The sequence below is a fragment of the Aedes albopictus genome, chromosome 2, assembly GCF_035046485.1.
Source record: "Aedes albopictus strain Foshan chromosome 2, AalbF5, whole genome shotgun sequence".
Taxonomy (NCBI): Eukaryota; Metazoa; Arthropoda; class Insecta; order Diptera; family Culicidae; genus Aedes; species Aedes albopictus.
In genome coordinates this window covers 386,012,370-386,031,778 of record NC_085137.1, presented here as the reverse complement: position 1 = coordinate 386,031,778, position 19,409 = coordinate 386,012,370, and the positions used below count along the sequence as shown (strand labels likewise).

The window sequence follows — 19,409 nt, the reverse complement described above, 5'->3', positions numbered from 1 at the left end:
GTAAAATAAACTTCTATACAACCAAAACTTGCGCTGTCGTAACTTTTATATAACATGTGTGTTGCTTGGGAGGAGCACTTCGAAGATTTGCTGAATGGTACCAGCGAAGGAGCACCCAGGAACAGGATTAACATAATGGATGACAGTCAAGCAGTGGAACCACCAACACTGGATGAGGTTTAAAAAGGCCCTTAAGGAGCTGAAAAACAGCAAGGCTGCTGGGAAGGACGAGATTCTTAAGCACGGAAGCGAGCAGCTACATCAATCAATCCACCAGATTATTATAAAGATTTGGGAGGATAAAGAATTGCCCACCAGTTGGTTGGATGGCCTCATATGCCCAATCTACAAGAAAGGGCACAGACTGGAGTGCGTCAATTACAGAGGGATTACCCTTTTAAATTCGGCGTATAAGATACTGTCGCATGTCCTGCTCAACAGACTGCGACCTCTTGAGGAGTCCTTCATCGGCGAATACCAGGCTGGTTTTCGTGAGGGCCGATCAACGACGGATCAAATGTTTGCCCTGCGGATGATCCTAGATAAATTTCGGGAATATAACTTGCAAACTCACCATCTGTTCATTGATTTTAAAGCAGCAGCGTACGATTCAGTGAAAAGAAATGAGCTTTGGCAGATAATGTCAGAACATGGTTTTCCGGCGAAACTAATTAGGCTGATACGCGCAACGCTTGATGGATCAAAATCAAGTATTCGGATCGCGGACGAAGTATCTACGTCGTTTGTGACCTTGGATGGATTGAAGCAGGAGGATGCTCTTTCAAATTTATTGTTCAACATTGCACTCTAAGGAGCGATTAGGAGGTCAGGCGTGCAGAGGAATGGCTCAATCATCACAAGGTCGCACATGCTGCTCGGTTTTGCGGACGATATTGATCTCATCGGCATCGATCGTAGGGCAGTGGAGGAAGCTTATGCTCCTCTGAAGAGAGAGACAGCGAGGATAGGCTTGACGATTAACTCTACCAAGACGAAGTACATGATAGCGGGTAGAGACAGAAGCAGGCCTAGTGGTGTTAGTGCTGAGGTAGTGATTGATGGGGAAGTGTTCGAAGTTGTTGAAGAATTTGTTTATCTTGGAACACTTCCCAAGTAACACATCGAAACATATTCCAATCAAAGCAGCTTTAAAATATGTTATGTAAACGTTTTTTGAAAACATCTGTAGTTGAAATGTGGTTATCAGAAGTTTTTAGAGAACATGTGTGCCCGAAGTAATGTTGTCAATATGTTTTTAAAAAACAAGCGCGAAAATCAAGTATTTCACCACCACGCAATGGTTTTGCCATTGAAGTTTGTTAAACTTGTTATTTTCAAGTTTTCGTAACAACGTGTATAACATTATTCTTTCACATGAAGCACACTATCGTTTACAAATGTTTGTTTACATTCACTTATTAGTCGACTCGCAAGCGATCATCGAAATAGACTTCTTGAAATCTGGCAGGAGATTTTTCGTGACGCAGATGAATTTGTAGCCTTTGTTTTGCTGGCCTCTAGTATAGAAACAGAAAAAAAACATCAGAAGCTTCTACAGCAGCAGGAATATTTCGTCCTTGGTCATGGTTGGGTCGTTTCGTAGACCTGGTGCTGGCGATCGAGTGGATTTGGAGGTTTTTCGGTACTAGTGCCTCCTGCCGCTTCAATAGTCCTACAATCCACGTAAACCATCCTGAATGTCTCTCCCACCTTATGGTCACTAATGATCTCGCATACTTCCCGAACAACGATTAACCAGAACACCCTCAACGAACTATCGAAGATCCGCAATCATCCGCTCCCGCTTCGGAAGACATTACGCTGCTGCAAAACTTATTTAACCTTTCTTCGCTTGCTGTTGCACCGAGGCCGGGAGTTGGCCTCTGCTCCGCTTCGATGGCAAAAGTTTTACGCTCTCCTGCTTCTCCTTTGGAGTGCTGTTGATATTTCTTCGTGGCTGATGACCTTTCCCGGCGAGATTGCAGTGTTCTTCGGATTAACCCATTGCGGCGATACCACAACGAAAACTATTACAGAGGCACATTAGGTAGCGCCTAGCATTTTGCAAGAACTATCTTCAATAAATATTTTGCGATTTTTCTGTTTGTTTACAACACGAGGCACCTGATTGATGTTTTGCTACCCAAGCACTACACATGTTACCGAACAGTCACGGCACAACAAATTTTAGTTGCATAGAAGTCACTGTGACTTATATATAACAAAAAGCTAGAAGTAAGTCACAGTGACTTCTGCGCAACAAAAACTTGCACTGCCGTGATTTTTTATAACATTTGTATTGCTTGCGTGTACTCAGATGTTTCTAATTACAGTGTATGACAAAAAATGTTCGCCACCTAAAGAAATAAATAAAATTACTAGCAATATTGTTGTGTGCGTTTATGATGCAAATGGACATCTGCTTAAATACACAAAGTGCTTAAATGCACTTACATCAGATTATTTGATAGAAAATCTTACACCATCTGGTGTTCCCCCATTTGATATTTACGTGCTTAATTTTTACGGTAATATACATATGTGGAAGCTATATGTGGAGATTGGCCTGAATCATCAAGCAATAGCTTCGGTTTACTCAAATATTAACCGAAGCATCAGGCAGCTTGTGAGAGTCTAAAATTAAAAAAAATCACATGATGGAACTAGTGATGGATCATATTGGAATAATGGATGCATTATGCTCGTTAATCGAAAAAAAAATGTTGATCCTACCGATGAGTATAAATTTAAAAATACTTTTACAATGGTAATAAATTTGTTGAAAACATAGAAATTTTAAAAAATCACATGTGTGAATGTTTTTGGTTGATACTGTATAAGCCTCGTACCAGCCGTATGATGCTGCCGCCATATTGATTGTTCCTATCAAGAAGAAGCTTATCGAAGAAATCGAATGACGGCCGTAGAAAATCATCAAAAATATTTAGAAAAATTCAGTCGACCGGATGGCGCATTAATTTTGTGGAGGTAAAATATCGTAATCCACGGTAAAATTAAAAGCGCACACGTTTTTTGGCATCCCGATCACCTAACTTCGAATTGATTTGGCTCTATTGCGTTTTTCAAATTATTTTGTGAGTCTCGTACATCGTAAAATTTACTTTGCTTTTTTCAGATGTCAAAATAAAACAACACATATTCAAGGACACTTTTATGTATTTGTGCTATAATCTGCCATGAAAAGTTGACGGTTGGTGTTGGAAGTTTGTATTTTAAAAGTAATAAAGACTACAAAAATACTTATGTATTTTAGCTACGACATATATTTTGAAACATCTCGCTAACATGTTTGTTTGTTTTCATGAAGTTACAAGAAAACTTTTGCAAAACTAAAACTTGTTGCAGAAGACGCATTTCGTGCGCTTTTTCGGTCATGCAAAAGTCATGCAACATGTTGCCGTATCTTCATTCCATGACTGTAAAATGTTTTGGAGAAGTATAGCAAACTTCTCGATAACAAGGTGTGTTGCTTGGGTTGTGACATGTGACAATGACGTTTTCCGTGAAGTGAAAAGGCGTACAGTCCCGATTCGTTCGTTGGCGGCTCGTTAGATGGGCTGTCTCGATGGTTGGATGTTCGCTAGCTGGGGCAAAACCCAACTAAAAAGCACTGTCAATGTCAAAATCAATGTCAAAACGAGTTTGACGTCTGACCGTCGTCGCATCGCAGCTCCTGTATACAGACCGTTTGCGCAAGTATGTGAGTGTTTCGTGACGTATTTCTCGTCACTTGCATGTGTCTAGAGCATTTCGATCAGTTGTCAGTTGCCTCAACGAACGAACACGATTCGCTAATCGGGGCGCAGTCGTGACCCAACGAGCGAATCCTCACTGTATTGCAGCTGCGAATAGGGTCTTTTACGGATTGCGTAGCCAGCTTAGGTCCCGTAACTTGCAAATGCAAACATAATTCGCTCTGTATAAGACGCTGATTCTTCCGTTTGCCCTCTACGGTCACGAAGAGTGGACGTTAAAGGAGGTAGACCGAAAAGCTTTTGGAGTTTTTGAGCGCAAAGTGATGCGGACAATTCTCGGTGGGAAACAAGAAAATTGAGTGTGGCGCAGACGCATGAATCACGAGTTGTACCAAGTATACGAAGATGCGAATATTGTGAAACGTATAAAATACGGCAGACTACAGTGGGCTGGACACGTAGTGCGAATGTCGTCAGAAAGAATAGCGAAAACAATATTCAGCAGAGAACCCGGTAGAGGTAGGCGACTTCGTGGGCGGCCGCGAACTCGCTGGCTGGCAGTATGGAAAAAATACCTCCATGAGTCGATATCGAGTCAAGGAACGTCGACTCATGGAGGTTCGACTGTAGTTGATTGTAGGTTTTTCCGCTAGATGGCGCAGATGGGCTCAACAATTTCGGAATTTCTGCATCTTGAGAATCAGAATTGAAGAATTTCAGAATTTCGTCTTCGACAAGATTGATCAGGACATCAAGAGCTTACCGATGCTGAACTAGTTGGTTCTAGGTTTATCCACTATGTGGCGCTAGTGAGTAATAGAAATTCTTAGCTTCTGTTTCTTAACAACCAGAATACATACAACAATTTGGTCTTCGGCAAAATAGATCAGGACATCAAGAGCTATCCGATAGTGAGGTAGTTGTTTCTAGGTTTATCCGTTAGGCGGTGCTAGTGATTCCTTAAAAAAAAACCTCTGTATCTCGAGAATCAGACTACATAGGATATATTCGTCTTCGACAAGGTCGATCAGGATCTAGTTGGTTCTATGCTTATCTACTAGGTGGCGCTAGCGAGTCATAGAAATTCTTATCTTCTGTTTCTCAACAACAAGACTACATAGAAAATTTTTGTCTTCAGCAAAGTTGATCAGCACATCAATAGCTATCCTATAGTGAACTAGTTGGTTGTAGGTTTGTTCGCTAGGTGGCGCAAGTGAGCTCTAAAAACTCTGGACTAATATTGGTAAAGTAGTTTTTAAGATAAAATAAAACTGCATGGCTACTGATTGATAACAAAACTAGCTAGGTATCAAACAGCCGTATTATTTCATATATACTATAGTTATAATTTATAACTAAATCAGGCCAAACATGTCTAAAGGTCCTATCTGCAGAAGAGAGGCTCTCTTTAGTTTCCCCCTCTTTCGTTAATATTTCAGCTGTTTATTTGTATTATGATTGTCTCCTTGCATTGAACGATGGTCAAAACAATCGTCTTTTGATTTGTACTGCAAAAATAGTTGAAAAGTGTACCAGTACATTGCAATAATTGAAAGAGAAAGTGAACAATGAGAGCCCCTCAAATACAGATAGGACCTATTGAAATGTTTGGCCTGAAATATAATGTTGAAATAGTAGTTTACGCAACAAGGTGCAGAATGACGATTTTTACAGCACGAGTCGTACATTTATCCAACGAGGCTTGCCGAGTTGGATAATTACGACGAGTGCTGGAAAAATCGAGTTCTGCACCGAGTTGCGTACAACGTTTTTTGCAATTTCATAAATTACCCTTGAGGATAGTTTTCAACAAAACTTTTCCATCAAACTGCACATTGATGTTCATAGCCAATGTTTAAGAAAATCTGATCATAATAGGTTATACTGTGCAGTTGTCACAATTTTTCAAAACTGCGTCCAGAAAGCATCATGAAGTTGACCAAAACTGAAAACAGTGTTGTAATGGTTCCTTACGCAACGCAAATCAGTGCTGTAATGAACCATTACAGCACTGTTAATTTGGTGTGGGAAAGTAGGCCTTTTCCTGTCAGATTTGCGTGTGGTAAAACAGCCTATTACGATGAGAAATTGCAAAAAAAATATAGTATAGTATAATTAGTTATCAACCTGAACTCGATGATAACGTAATTTTCGATAACCTGCTCTGTGCTATCAATTTGTTATCTTTACTCGGGTTTATTGTGACTCTCATCTCAAAGACATTCGTTTGGGTCGAACGTGACTCTGGAGCCGACCTGCTGATGCAAAATATATATATATATATATATATATATATATATATATGGATAAATTGAACGTAATTTTAGTTGATCAAATTTGGTAAGAGATTTCAATGATTCATAGTGTTGCCGAGGTAGAATTTTACTGGAGTTCTTTATTCAGATGGAGCACACTGGTGGTTGCTTGAATCAGCTTAAACTGGAATAGTTTGTTTCATTTTTCATATTAAAACATTTAAAATTCTTTAGCCACTTGACAATAATAATTATCGGCTTCGGTTCAACCCAGATCTAGTGATCAACGCACTTGATACTTCCTACTCGTTTTATTTGTATCCCCTACAGTGAAGCTAATAGCATATGACTACTCTCACTGTTTGCGCGAGGGTAAAATGGCTGATTTTTGTCGCAACGCATGAAAATTTTGAACTTGTGTATCTCTAGAATAAAAGACTCAGGTCCAGCTGTAAATTACGTGAGCCGTGAAATACGATCACACATCATTAGCGGAAATCGTTGCTACTGTGAGCTCCGGAAGAAGCTGAGAAAGATGAGAATGAGAGGTGCAGAACGCTAATAAGGTAGTCCTTTATAAAATGAAACATATACCATGCTCAAAGACCTTTGCGAACATTAGAAGTTTTCGAATTGCTAAGGATAATCTATGGCGCTGTACAGGATAACGGTGTGTGGTGGCAGAGGGTGAGCCACGTGCTCGCTACGCTCTGCGGTTGCCAAAGCCAGAAAGATAGGGTGGGCAGGATATACTACTAGTATGCCGAATATCAACCCATTATATATAGAAATTATTAGAATGATGCATATTGGAATGCCTAAAAACTGTTGAAAACTATCCATTGATAAACTACTAGTAGATTTTTTTTAGTTATTACTAACGTAAACCCTTTGAAATGTTCCAGACATTTCAAACTGTATTTTTTCAATTAAAAGAATATCAACTAAAAGGTGATACGGTCAAAATTTGGTCGCACAATTTGTTTCATAACTCGAAACTGCGTACAACAAAACAGCTGATTTTTGGACCAGTAATGGTACCATAAATTTTCATCAAAATCGGTTTAGTATTTGCGGAGATATTGTGAATCCTGAGATCTGCAATTTTAAAATTTTGTGCAAAGAGGATTCATAAATAAGAACACATTTTTACTGTTTTATTTATAGAGCCAGAGATGTTCAACCGATTTCAATGAAAATTTTTCTGTATGTGAAGTATGCATATCAAAATGTTGTGTAAAAATTTCATTCAATTTGATCCAGCCGTCACAAAGTTATATTTGCATAAGTGGCACCCGGTCAGTTTTTTTTCATATTCAAACTGCTACAACTTTGAAAGTATTCATACAAAATGGCTCAAACTTTTACTAAGAACATATTTTCATAATAGTATTATACTGTAAAATTTTGATAAAAATCGGAGCAGTATTGGTAGTTCTATAATCAAAATTGTGCTTTACTGACCTTGAATTTCCGAAAATTTACTATGGAGCACCTTTGTACAAAATTTTAAAAAGGTAGGTCGATGGTTTTATCTATATATCAACCAATACTTAATCGATTTTGATGAAAATTTTATGGTATAAGCTACATATAATGTAGCATTACTGGTCAAAAAATCAGCTATTTTGGTGTACGTAGTCAAAAGTTATGAAAAAAGTTGTGTGACCAGAATTTGACCGTATCACCCTTTATTCCTTGCATCATGATCAGTCATCTAAAATAGATTTACATAGCTTATAGAAATAAGGTAACTGCACAATTTCATGTGCATATTCCCCACTGTATGTTGAAACGAAAATTTTACCGTTTATTTCCGTTTAAATGACTACAATAACTTTCTTTTATGGGGTTGAGGTACTCCAGAAAAAAAAACAAACATCTACTGTGATTGTAACATAATTTGGACGTTAATGGGTTAAGAAATCCTGAATTATCTCAAAGGTAGGGTTTGGGACCATTTGGGCAGGAGCACCTATTTTGGGCACTTGCTGCTATAGCTAAGTCAGTTTTCAGCCAATCGACTTGAGTTTTTGAATACGATAAGATACTCATAGTATCTAGCCATGGACAAAATTTCATATCAATTGGTTTGAAATTGACTGAGTTATAGCAGCAAGTGCCCAAAATAGGTGCTCCTGCCCAAATGGTCCCAGACCCTATTTTGGAATGGTTCTGAATTTCACATAAGTTAACGGATCTGGGTTGGTTAGACTAGGTAACGCAGTTTTATAGCACAAACAATTACTATTACAACGAATGCAGATTTAAAAAAAATGAGTTTCTTTAAGGTTTAAACAAGCATAAATTTTTCAAAGGTACATAACAAAGCCTACTAGCCTTTGAAGAATATTAGTAAATATGGTTCATTATGTATCATTATTCAGTGTAGCAGGCTAGAATTGTAAGTGTAGATAAAAAGTTATGCTCCATGATCGATTGGATGATCTAAATTATCATAAAACTGTCATGGAGTGACCCTTGAGAAAAGAGGTTCGTGGATCCTATTTGGTCGTGTAACGTTACTATCTTAAACGAAACCACCTCATGTTACAGTGGTTGTTTTTATCAACTACGCTCCATAACAGTAACGATGGTCAATAATATGCTAAAACTATATAACAACGCTTATTGTTCCTCGAGCTACTTTGGTAAATACAGTGGATTATGTAGCAGTTAGGGCGGATCCGGGGCGATACTAGGTTCGCACTATAAATAACGCGGTGGGAACGGTTTAGTGGGACGGGGATGTAGTTCTGTCGTAGGTGGTCCCTAGCTCCACCGCCAAATAAACAGCATCAGCCCAAATAAACATACAACAAAGTAACATGTATGCACATCCTTGATCAGGAAATCACATACATAATCAACCCATAACGAATAGGCTGAATGGAATTATAACTTAGCGATGTTAGTAGGGGGTTATGGGGCAAGATGGCCATATGGGGCAAGATGGCCACCCTGTCTTTTAAGCATTAATTCGCAACACAAAAATATTTTCTGCATGGGTTGTGATTATAAACAATGCTTTATGTATATAATGTGCGAAAAAGTTAGTATTAGTTTGAAAAATCTGCTATAAAATAGTGTTTGAAGTATGAGTGTTCAAAAACAGTGTTTTTCTATAGTATCAGGTCATCTGATTTTAAGGATTAGTAATGAAATAACATCGTTTTAAAAATTATTTTTAATTTTTAATGGTGTCCATATGTGACTGTTGTTCAGCCTCGACAATAAAATTTCAATGTTTTTAATTAATTATGTCATAGAAAAAATGATAAACATATCGTAATCATTCGGGGCAAGATGGCCACCTGTGGTAAGGCCTATGTCGCCATCCAAAAATCAATCTAAAGCAGCCTTAAAACTGTTGTTGATGTTTAGAGATATTGCAATACCACAGAAAATTGCTTTTCATATTAGTTGAAGCTGTTAAAAGTAATTACGATGGAGATGATACCTCAGAAATACTTTGAAGTTATTTGCTGTTGAACGGTGATTGGTTTCATTGAATATTTTGGCACAGGGATGGAAAATCGTAGCTAAAACCGCTATAAAGGTTCGTTACAAGACGTTGAATTACAGTATAGTGCATGAGAAGAGTAGTAATGTATCTAAATCGTTTCGAGAAAAACAAGTTTGCTGAAAAAATAGACCAAATCATAGAACATTTCCAAATAAATTTCTATCAATTTTTTTCAAACATTATCATAAAGAAAATGGTGGCAAATACTACACCATCTGTTGGCAAAGCCTTGCGGATGATTCGACCTTGGTTTATTGAACGTTGCTTAGGGATTAAAACATACTAATTGTAAAAATTTAGCTCTGTGGCCGTCTTGCCCCGATGGGGTGGCCATCTTGCCCCGTATGGCAAAAAATCTATGTCGAAAGTAACATTTTTCAAATGAATTTATTTTACAATGGTAGTGCAAAATAAAATGCTTTTTTGTGTTAATAAGATAGAAAAGACATGAAACAAAGGGAATGAGTGTTAAATAGCCATATTCTAATGAAAGTATATGCTCCCAAGGCGCCTGAGCTTAGGGTGGCCATCTTGCCCCACAACCCCCTACCACTTCCTTCCGCATTGATAAGAAACTAATCCGGCCACGAGCTCTAGGAGTGAAACAAAGGCATTTGAAAAGCCTCGTTTTGAGACATTTTCAAAACAATTCAGACATATTAGAATGCAATATGCATTCGATTACCTATGTAGTATGCATTATGTACATTGTACGCGCGAAAACCGCTGCCATTTGTACTGAACTGCATCGCAATTCACCCATTTCTTTCATTCGATTCGCAGAGTCGACACCATTTTCATGACAGCCATCAGAGTCAGACAGATGTTGCTTCCATCAGGGCGCTTCAGTAATCGCATCGCGCCCGTACACAGACGGCGTAACGGATTGACCCTTCGCGGGGGTTAATTCTGTTTACTGCCCGACATGGAGAGCGTACCCTTCATTATCTCCGCGCACTGGTAGCCAGTAGACGGCGTCGCGAAGGGCGCTGCTGGAGTAACTCCGGGACCCGGGTTATCTCGATCGATGGAAGGCGGGTGGTTTCATTACAATAGTGTTTTCTTTATTTAACTGCTAAAATACATAAACATACAAATACATAAACGAGTTTGTTGCATTCGGCACTAGGCTGCCATCGACTAGGGTTTGCGCATTACTGGTACCTAGAATTTCTGAGTACCGATCTCAAAGGAGGTCGATTTTCGAAAGGGTTCACCCTTGGCATCGGAGGGCTATAGTTGGGCGTCGGTAGATCCGCGTCGTTGCTGGCTGGAGGTGGTGGGGCGGGTGCGAATGTCCGCAAACCGTTGCCTGGACCTTGATTGGCGTTTGTCACGTTGAAGCTGTTGCGATAGTTGAGTTCCTGGGCGACCTTGGCTGCGGCAGCGTCTCGTCGAACTACGGTGTTCATGTTGAAGTTCTTCGGTGGTGGAGGCGGTGGAATGGGTTTCGGTGGATCGGGACGTATTTCTTCCGGTTCGGCGGATGGTTGTCTGGCAAGAGGTTCAAATGATCGAGTAACGGAGGTGCTTGGCTGAGGCGTGTACGTTCTTGGTTGGTTGGAGTAGTCTTGCGGTGCCTGTTGCTGTATTGGGCGTTCTATGATAGTTTCAGTCGGTTGCTCGGAGATACGATCCAACGGTCGGCGGTAGTTAATCGGCGGATTATATGGGCGGCGAATGTCTTCTTGATTGTAGCGTTGCGATGATGGACTAAAATTTGGCTTATCAGCATATGGTGATGGAAACTTGAAATTGTGCTGACTCACCCCATGTCATAGGCGTCGATCGGCGCTCGTCTCTGTCCGCCATTATCCCCGACAAAAGCAGCATTGGTCGTACCGCTCTGGAATTGAAATCAATTAAACAGCGAAATTGTATTAGTCAAACACTCGCAGAACAAACAATTCAAAACGGTGAATCAAGTAGATATCTTGCCCAGTCAACTGATTGATTGATGAGCGAGGGTTCTAACGATTTCCCCAGTTCATTGCACGGTGCACATGTAGGTATCACGTCACGTTAAGTTATCACCACGAGAAGCCGTTAACTGACAATCGTGCCTGCTAATACCATTCCCAAATAAATGTAAACATAATTCACCTTTCGCCGGAACTGATTGTAGTCGTAGATGGTGAAGGTTTGAGTGAACATGTACACGACCAGTGTGACGTTGATGATCCAGATGATGAAGCCGCGGAAGGCCATCACCAACATAATTCCAGAGGCCGTCGCTGCTGTCACGAGGACCTCATCCGCCGGTGTCGGAGCTGGGTATTGTCTTAAGAATAGAGCGTTCTGGAAGAAATGAAAATCAGTAAATTTAGTTTGTCCAACTGTGTGCACTATATACGAACAATTATAGTATCATAATCCACTGCGAACTGAATTCCCAGCGCCAAGTCCAGGATACTGATCGTCACCGTAAAGGCAATCCAGATGTACAGGAATATGTTGATGTATTTAACGTACTTTTTTCGAGCATCTGTAAAATATTTGAAATTCAGAATAATACTCTAACTATTCTAAATGAGAAATTTGAATCATACTTGTTAGTAGTAACAGAGAGCTTATTGCCCAAAATATGTGAAGGATGAGGTAGACCCAGACCCAGGCGTGCAAGTCACCGGGTGAGAGCAGGTTAAGCTCCCGCACGGCTGTCATGTCGATGAAGGGGATTTGGATTTCGCATGTTCCTGAAAGTAGAATTTGGAAATAAAATGAATGACATTTAAAATAGATTACAAATAAAGGTGTTAGTCTGATCATTAGATTATGAACTTAAGAGTAAACATCTGTTTGTTAGTCAAATATTTGACCCTATGTACTAGCATCTTGAATTAACGTTCAAAACACTCAAATTTCTCAACTGTATTATGTAGCTGGAATCTAAAACGAGGTTTTCTTTAAGGATTTGCTCCGTGAATTACCAGAACATACTTCTTAGGATTTCTAAATTAATTAACTTAAGAGCTTCTTTAATAATTTATTTGAGAACTATTAACCTTCCGTAACTCGCGCGGTTGACTACCTGCGTCAGCACCACGCTAATGCTGAGTACAAAAAGCGAGATTTCTTAAACGTGTTGTACAAAATACAACAGCGCGATTGCTCGAGGGTTAAGGGTTCAATATGAAAACATCACAATTCATCAGAAATTACGCTTAAAATTCCTCAGACAAATTTTTCGGAGATTTTTTTTTGGCTTGAAGTATTGCTATTACTAATTTTCAGGATTTTTTTCAAAGATTTCTATACTTCAAGGATTTCAACAGATTTATTCGAAACCATTGCATCCATCCATTTTTCAGTGATTCCGTCGTACATTCTTATGACATTAGGAATTTTATTACTTTGGGAATTCCTCTAGAAATTCGTTTGGGCACTTTTTTAGAAATTTCTTTAGTTTTTTTTTTTAATTCCTGCAAAGTCCTCTATTATAGCAAAGGAACATGATATAAAATGCTCTGGTGGAGTAAAATGACTCATCACAAAAATTCATTACTAGAAGTAACCTAATCATCACGATTGGTGGAAGGTGCCAAGATGTGTTTTCATCAGAGATGCTTCTAAAAGCCTGGAACAAAAGCTCACTGGATTTCCTGGGATATTCCAATGGTAACTTTCATATTATATTTATTTTTGTTACTTGTTCGTCAGGTTGTATGATGATGTTGTAATCAACCATGAGGTTACAAGGAGATAGAGAAACACATAAAAACACGTGGTTTTTGAATCCTAAGATATCCATGGTAGTGGCATCTATCCTCATGGCAGATGGTTTTTTTGCACACCTTCCGATTTACGAACCAACTTTTACAATAGTAAAACCTTGATTAAGAATTAGATTAAGATTAATTAAGATTTGGTGCTGTTAACACTTTGAATGCTTTTCAAATAAGACCGTGTTTAGTTTAGTAAAATTGCATTTTACTCTACCTTACCGTATTGCAAAGAAATCTGACAAAAATCCCGAAACTTTTTGGAAATATGAAATTACAGATGATATTTTACCAATTCTGATTAAAAATGCGATTAGGCTATTATACTGCCCATTAGGCCGTGTCGATTTTTGCAAAATTGCGAATACACTATCCCGAATAGTCACAAATGGTTGGAAATGGACCCAAATGAAGCCCTGCAAAATTAAAAAATTCTAAAAAATCGGTAAGCTAAGGACTGTATCGTTAATTATGAGTACACCTGAAAATTGCTGTATCTGAAAATGTTTTATTTGTTTTGTAAATTAAATTCAATTACATTGTTTATTGACCATCAGAAAAGCCCATGGTATCATTTTATATTTATTTTTTCGAGGATCTTGCCAGCTCTCGCACATTCTTCTTGGTGTTCTTCATAAGGTTTTGGACAACCGTTCCGTCGATGGTTTTGCTTGGGTTGGCCCAGTTTTTCTTGAATTTAATGACGTCCTCTGCTCCTCTATCCTTTTGCCGTAGTTTCCCTTTCATCAAAGCCAAATACTTCTTAATGTGCCTAATTTGCGGGCAATTTGAAGGGTTCATTGCCTTTTCCACAAATTCGACATTGTTTTCTTCATACCAGTCAAAGGTGTCACGCGCATAGTGGCAGGATGCCATATCCGATCAAAATAATGTAGGACCTTTGTGCTTTCAGATGAGTGGCAGAATTGGTTTCTGGAGGCATTCCTTCCGGTATATTTCGACATTCATACTTGGGACGGTGGAGAATGGTGACGATTTCATACCCCTTTGACAAGTTGCTTGTCAAACTAATACATTTTCCCAACTTTTTTGCAAAAAAATCGATTTCTCCGAATTCGGAACATCAGTGCCACGCTTCACAGTCCGCAATCGACTTGAAGTTTTATATGGGAATTTTAATTTTTCAGTATGGGGAAATCATACTTTTCAAACTTTTGAAGAAAAAGGCACTTTAAAGCAACTCTAAAAATCCGCTCCCCCCTGAAGATTGAATGCATATATTAGGCATGGTACACAAATTACGTAACGCTAAATTCGGACATTTCAGACCCCCTCCCCCCCTATGTAACGCTTTTTGTATGAAAACCCAAACATTTTTGTATGGATCGTAACGCAACGCTGGACTCCCCCCTCCCCTATAGCGTTACGTAATTTGTGTACGATGCCTTAGGGAACACTTTGTTAGAAGATAATTTTTTAGTTGCACTTTTGATAAGGGCGTTATTAAATTTCGAAACAATGGACATTTTATTCGCATGATTTCTAACTTCTTTAATTGGCAGCACTGCACGTTTTGCGTGTTGAAGAGAGTGGTAACAGCTATCTACGGCGTCACCACCCGTCGCTGGATGGAGACGCAAGTACCTTATACAAATGAGATAGTTGGGATTGTAAATATTATTGCGATATTGCTTTGTAAAAACTTGGTATCTTCGGTAAAGTTGTTGGCATGGTCATGAGCTGTCCAGTGATGAATTAAATCATTGGCAAACCCATCGCTGGGCGGCGCTAGTGTGCATACAAACTGAATGCAAAAGTACAAACGTATATGTGTGTATCTCAATAACGTGATAATTTAAGTAGGTGGTATCTTCGACAAACGTGTTGGCTGGACCACGGGCTATCCAGTGACGAACGCAATACAGTGTAGACTCCTACTACACGGTTAGTTCGGGGGTGTAGTGAGAATCCGTGTTTTAGGAATCCCAGAGCTTATGGGATTTCGCCTAATTGGGGGTGTGAGCGAATATATCAGAAGTATTACAAGATAGCACCATACTTTCTTTGGCAAAGTTGTAGTACTAGAAAAGATCTACCACACAATGCAAACTTACATCTAATTAGTTGGCAATTTGGCCGATAGAGGCGCTATGTAGAAGTGGTTGCTTATGTTCACAGAAGCACTAATAAGTTATCACATGCGATATCTCAAGATCTACTTGTTTTGGCACAATGCTGTCTTCGGCAAAGTTGTTCAGTAGGGCAAGAACAATCTGGTGATTAACCAATTAGTTTGCCGCTAGTTTCAAACTTCTCTAGCTCACGATCCAGATCAGATAGAAAAGTGCCATCTTCGGCAAAGTTCTTCAGGAAGTCAAGAGCTATCTAACGAATTAACATTTAGTTTGTGATTTCGCCGCTAGGTGACGCTAGTTGTCAAGTATAATTTTAAACTTCTCTGGCTCGCGATCCAGAGCAGAGAGAAGAGGGTCGTCTTCGGCAAAATTCTTTAGGAAGTTCTGAACAATCAAGTGATTCAACATTTAGGGTCTGGGACCATTTGGGCAGGTGCACCTATTTTGGGCACTTGCTGCTATAACTCAGTCAATTTTAATCCGATTGACTTGATTTTTGAAACACGATCAGGAAGGCGCAGTATCTAGCTATGTTCAAAATTCCAAGTCAATCGGTTTGAAATTGACTTAGTTATAGCAGCAAGTGCCCAAAATAGGTGCTCCTGCCCAAATGGTCCCAGACCCTAGTTGGTGATTTCACCGCTAAGTTGTGATCTTTGTCAAGTAAAATTTCAAATTTCTTAAGCTCGCGATCCATAGCAGACAGAAGAGGTTCGTCTTCGGCAAAGTTTTTCAGGAAGTCAGGAACAATCTGGTGATTCAACAATTAGTTGATGATTTCGCAAGTAGGTGGTGTTAGTGATTGTACGTCGTTTCCCGGAAAACCATTTCCCGGAAACCCATTTCCCGGAAAGCCATTTCCCGGAATGTACCATTTCCCGGAAAACCGTTTCCCGGAATGTAGCATTTCCCGGAAAACCATTTCCCGGAATGACCATTTCCCGGAAAACATAATCAATATAAAAAACAACATTTCTATTATTTTCATTATTTTGTAAATATTTCTTTGCATGAAAATAATAAAATTATGTACTACTCTCAATTTGTATTAGTTTTTTTTATGACGAGTGTTATGAATAATCGAAAGCTCTAAATTTCGGTATGCCTCCACAGCTAATCGAAGGGACAAGAACATTGCCATTGTCTCTTTTCCAGTTTTTTTGATTTTACGAATATCAAAGACTCCTTGTTGGTAGCCTAAGCATTTGTCAAAAGTATTGCGTTCCACTTCTTTGAAAACTAAAGTTTGTTTCAAATAACTATTATAGCAGTATAACTTAAAAGAGCAGCCTATGTTTAAAAGAAGGGGAAATATTCGATTAAATAGCGTAAGGGAGGTATTTTGGACCCCTTTAGGAAGTGGATGAACAGTTCAGCGAAAAAAGAAAGTTCCCACTTCAAAATATGGATAATTTCAGTAGGCATTACGTAGAGTAACATGTTTTCTGTCGAGAAAGGCCAAACAGAACTCAAAATTATTGTAGTAAATACAAGAAATATCAAAACTCCTGAAGGATCTCGGGCTTCTCTTTTGGACCACCTGATTTTATTTTGGCCCACCAAATTAAACTTCAATTGATTGATGAAATGAAAGCCAACTCAGCAAAAAATTTAATCATAGTTACAACTACGTGAAGTTAACATCTTTTCTATTCATTTTTTGAGGCAGGGAACGTTTAAAAATTACGTAACGGTAAAAAAAGATGAAATTTTGTTGCAATTGCTAGTTTTTACATATTGAAGTATGATGTTTCATAAAAAATGTTACGCAAAACGTGTACTTGTTAACTATTGCATGACGTCAGTCACCATGCATAAATTACGTAACGCCTCATAGAAGTGTGAAAGTCTAGTGGTTTTGCTAAATATAAAGGCGTTCCACACTATGGTAATGAGTGAACGGCCAACAATGTACCCAAGTAACCAGTAAGCATTTAAAATAGCATTCCTTCAGCATTATAGTAGCCTTTAAGACAAGGCGTTTAATGCTAATTAGCCGTATATGCACCTACAGTGCTACCTCACAGCAGGTTTTGGCAAAATAACGGGCTGTCTTAGTGCTATCCCTTCAGGAACGTCGTGACGAAATGTCAAAGAAGCGTAACGCCTCGTCGAGCAAAAAAAAAAACAAAAATAGTTTGACGTCTGCTTCTCGTTCTCTCAGCCTGCTTCCCCGCTTCATCGTCCTTCCATATTCCAGCCGGTGCTAGATGGTACTTTTTTGCTGATTTTTGTAGTGATGTAGGTTTGAACTTGATCCGGAGATTGATTAATCATATCTGATTCGGATTCTGTTGCTCCTGATCCACGATGCTAAAGCTGTCCCGGTGGCATGTGTTGATTTAATCGCCAATATAAAGAATGACTCGATAACAGCTTCAGATTCAACATCCAAAACTTGTTTTCGTTGAGATATTTCATTGTGGTAGAGCATTACGATCCCTTCTTTTAAATATCTGTGGAATAAGATTGTTTCTTCCCTCTTTCAAACATTCCTATGATCCACCAAAGCATTCACCTATTCGGCACATATTTTCCGACGAAATGATAAATAATTGTTGATTTTTTGATGAACAAGTTCCCAATCCAATCCAGCTGCAGTAATGTTTTCTTTGGTGCTTTTGGTTGAGTAGGGGAAAATGAAGAAACAAAAAAGATGCACAAATTTGTAAACAGAAGCATAGGCTCTGTAAGAGAGAGAGACAAAATGTGTTGCCAAATGCGTAACATATCTCCCAACCTTTTTGCTCCTAGCATTTAAAGAGCAGTTGAAAAGCATTCTGTATGCTCCCAAGTGAAACCACTTCAAGCAGTTGAAATGCTAATTAACGGCCGAAAGCTTTTGAGCAGCACAGCTTATGCTAACTCAAGGCAGCTATGCATTTGAACTGCTTATGTAGGGCAGCAAGCAGTTTAAATGCGTAATACGGGCTGATACACGGCTTATTCAAATGCTTAGTGGTTACCTGGGTAATTTGAATGATACGTAAATTGTCAAACATATATTAGATAACACATTGTCTCAGTCATCAACTGATTGCCGAGAAGGGCAACTTTTCTAAACTGGATGACTGAGCACCTGAAAATTTCAACTTGTTGAAAAGTTGTTATGACACAAATCAAATCGAAATTTTTAACTTGGCGAAAAGTTGTTAGAACAAATCGAACCCGCAACAATCTCATTGTAAAATAAACGTATAACAACCCAGTTCACGGGAGGTCCCAACTTCTTCTATTTATCTGTTTTTAGAGTACATTAAATACATTGGCATGAATATTTTCTCCCTTTAGAAGGAGCTGGAGGGATGGATCTGACAGGTGGTCCAAAATATGTCCACATCTGATTATGTTGAACATATTTTGGCCATACCTCAAACCACCATTTTAGTGAATATTAACGCTCCACCGAGGTTAAGAACAGTTTATTTTGAGTTCTTACAAGGCCCTAACTACATTCACATGAAATAAATATTTATTTGTAAAATTTAATACCTATTCGAAGCCGACTACAAATTTGTCACCTTCTTTGTTTTTGGTGCTTTTCCGTGCGTTTCATTGGAAGTGAAAATATTTTATCTATTTTTGATACTGAACAGCATATTTAACTGATATTCAAAATAAAGGTCATCACATAGTTGAATACTTTTCGTGTTCCAATAAAAATTTACCAAGATTTAGTAGAGATTATGTGATAAATATCATAAAACTCCCTAGGTGGGCCAAAATACCTGCCCGGTCCAAAATACCTCCACTACCCTAGTTAGCAGTTTTATCTCGATAAACACGAAAGAACGGCATATATCAGTAAAAGAAAGGGAATATATCATATGGAAATATTGCTAGCTTGATGCCAACAACTATTCTAACAGTGTAACTAGAAAGAATAGCCTATGTTTGAAAGAAGGGATAATATTTAATGAAAACATGGACAGGTTAATTCCGACAACTATTTTGAAAGATAATTCGGAAGAACAGCCTAGGTGTAAAAGAAGGGAAAATATCGATTGTGTAACATTTCGCCGAAAACCATTACGCGGAATTCTTATTCGTGGTGGAACATTTCGCGGAATGCACCATTTTACCGAAAGTAATTT

The 19,409-nt window shown here is 38.7% G+C and overlaps 1 protein-coding gene across 2 annotated transcripts in view; it reads right to left on the bottom strand.

Annotated features, from left to right (window-relative positions):
• Window positions 1-10,574: 10,574 nt before the first annotated feature.
• LOC115270030 (uncharacterized) overlaps window positions 10,575-19,409 on the bottom strand; it is a 38,192-nt gene continuing 29,357 nt past the window's right edge. The window contains exons 2-6 of one of the 2 annotated variants that reach the window (XM_062853153.1): window positions 12,047-12,193; window positions 11,855-11,982; window positions 11,601-11,795; window positions 11,267-11,343; window positions 10,575-11,210 (exon numbers count right to left, since the gene is read on the bottom strand). In XM_062853153.1, the coding sequence (XP_062709137.1) occupies window positions 10,652-11,210; window positions 11,267-11,343; window positions 11,601-11,795; window positions 11,855-11,982; window positions 12,047-12,161 (1,074 nt within the window). In that variant the 5' untranslated portion in view covers window positions 12,162-12,193 and the 3' untranslated portion in view covers window positions 10,575-10,651. The remainder of the gene's footprint in view (window positions 11,211-11,266; window positions 11,344-11,600; window positions 11,796-11,854; window positions 11,983-12,046; window positions 12,194-19,409) is intronic. The other variant, XM_029878962.2, reaches the window with a different exon arrangement.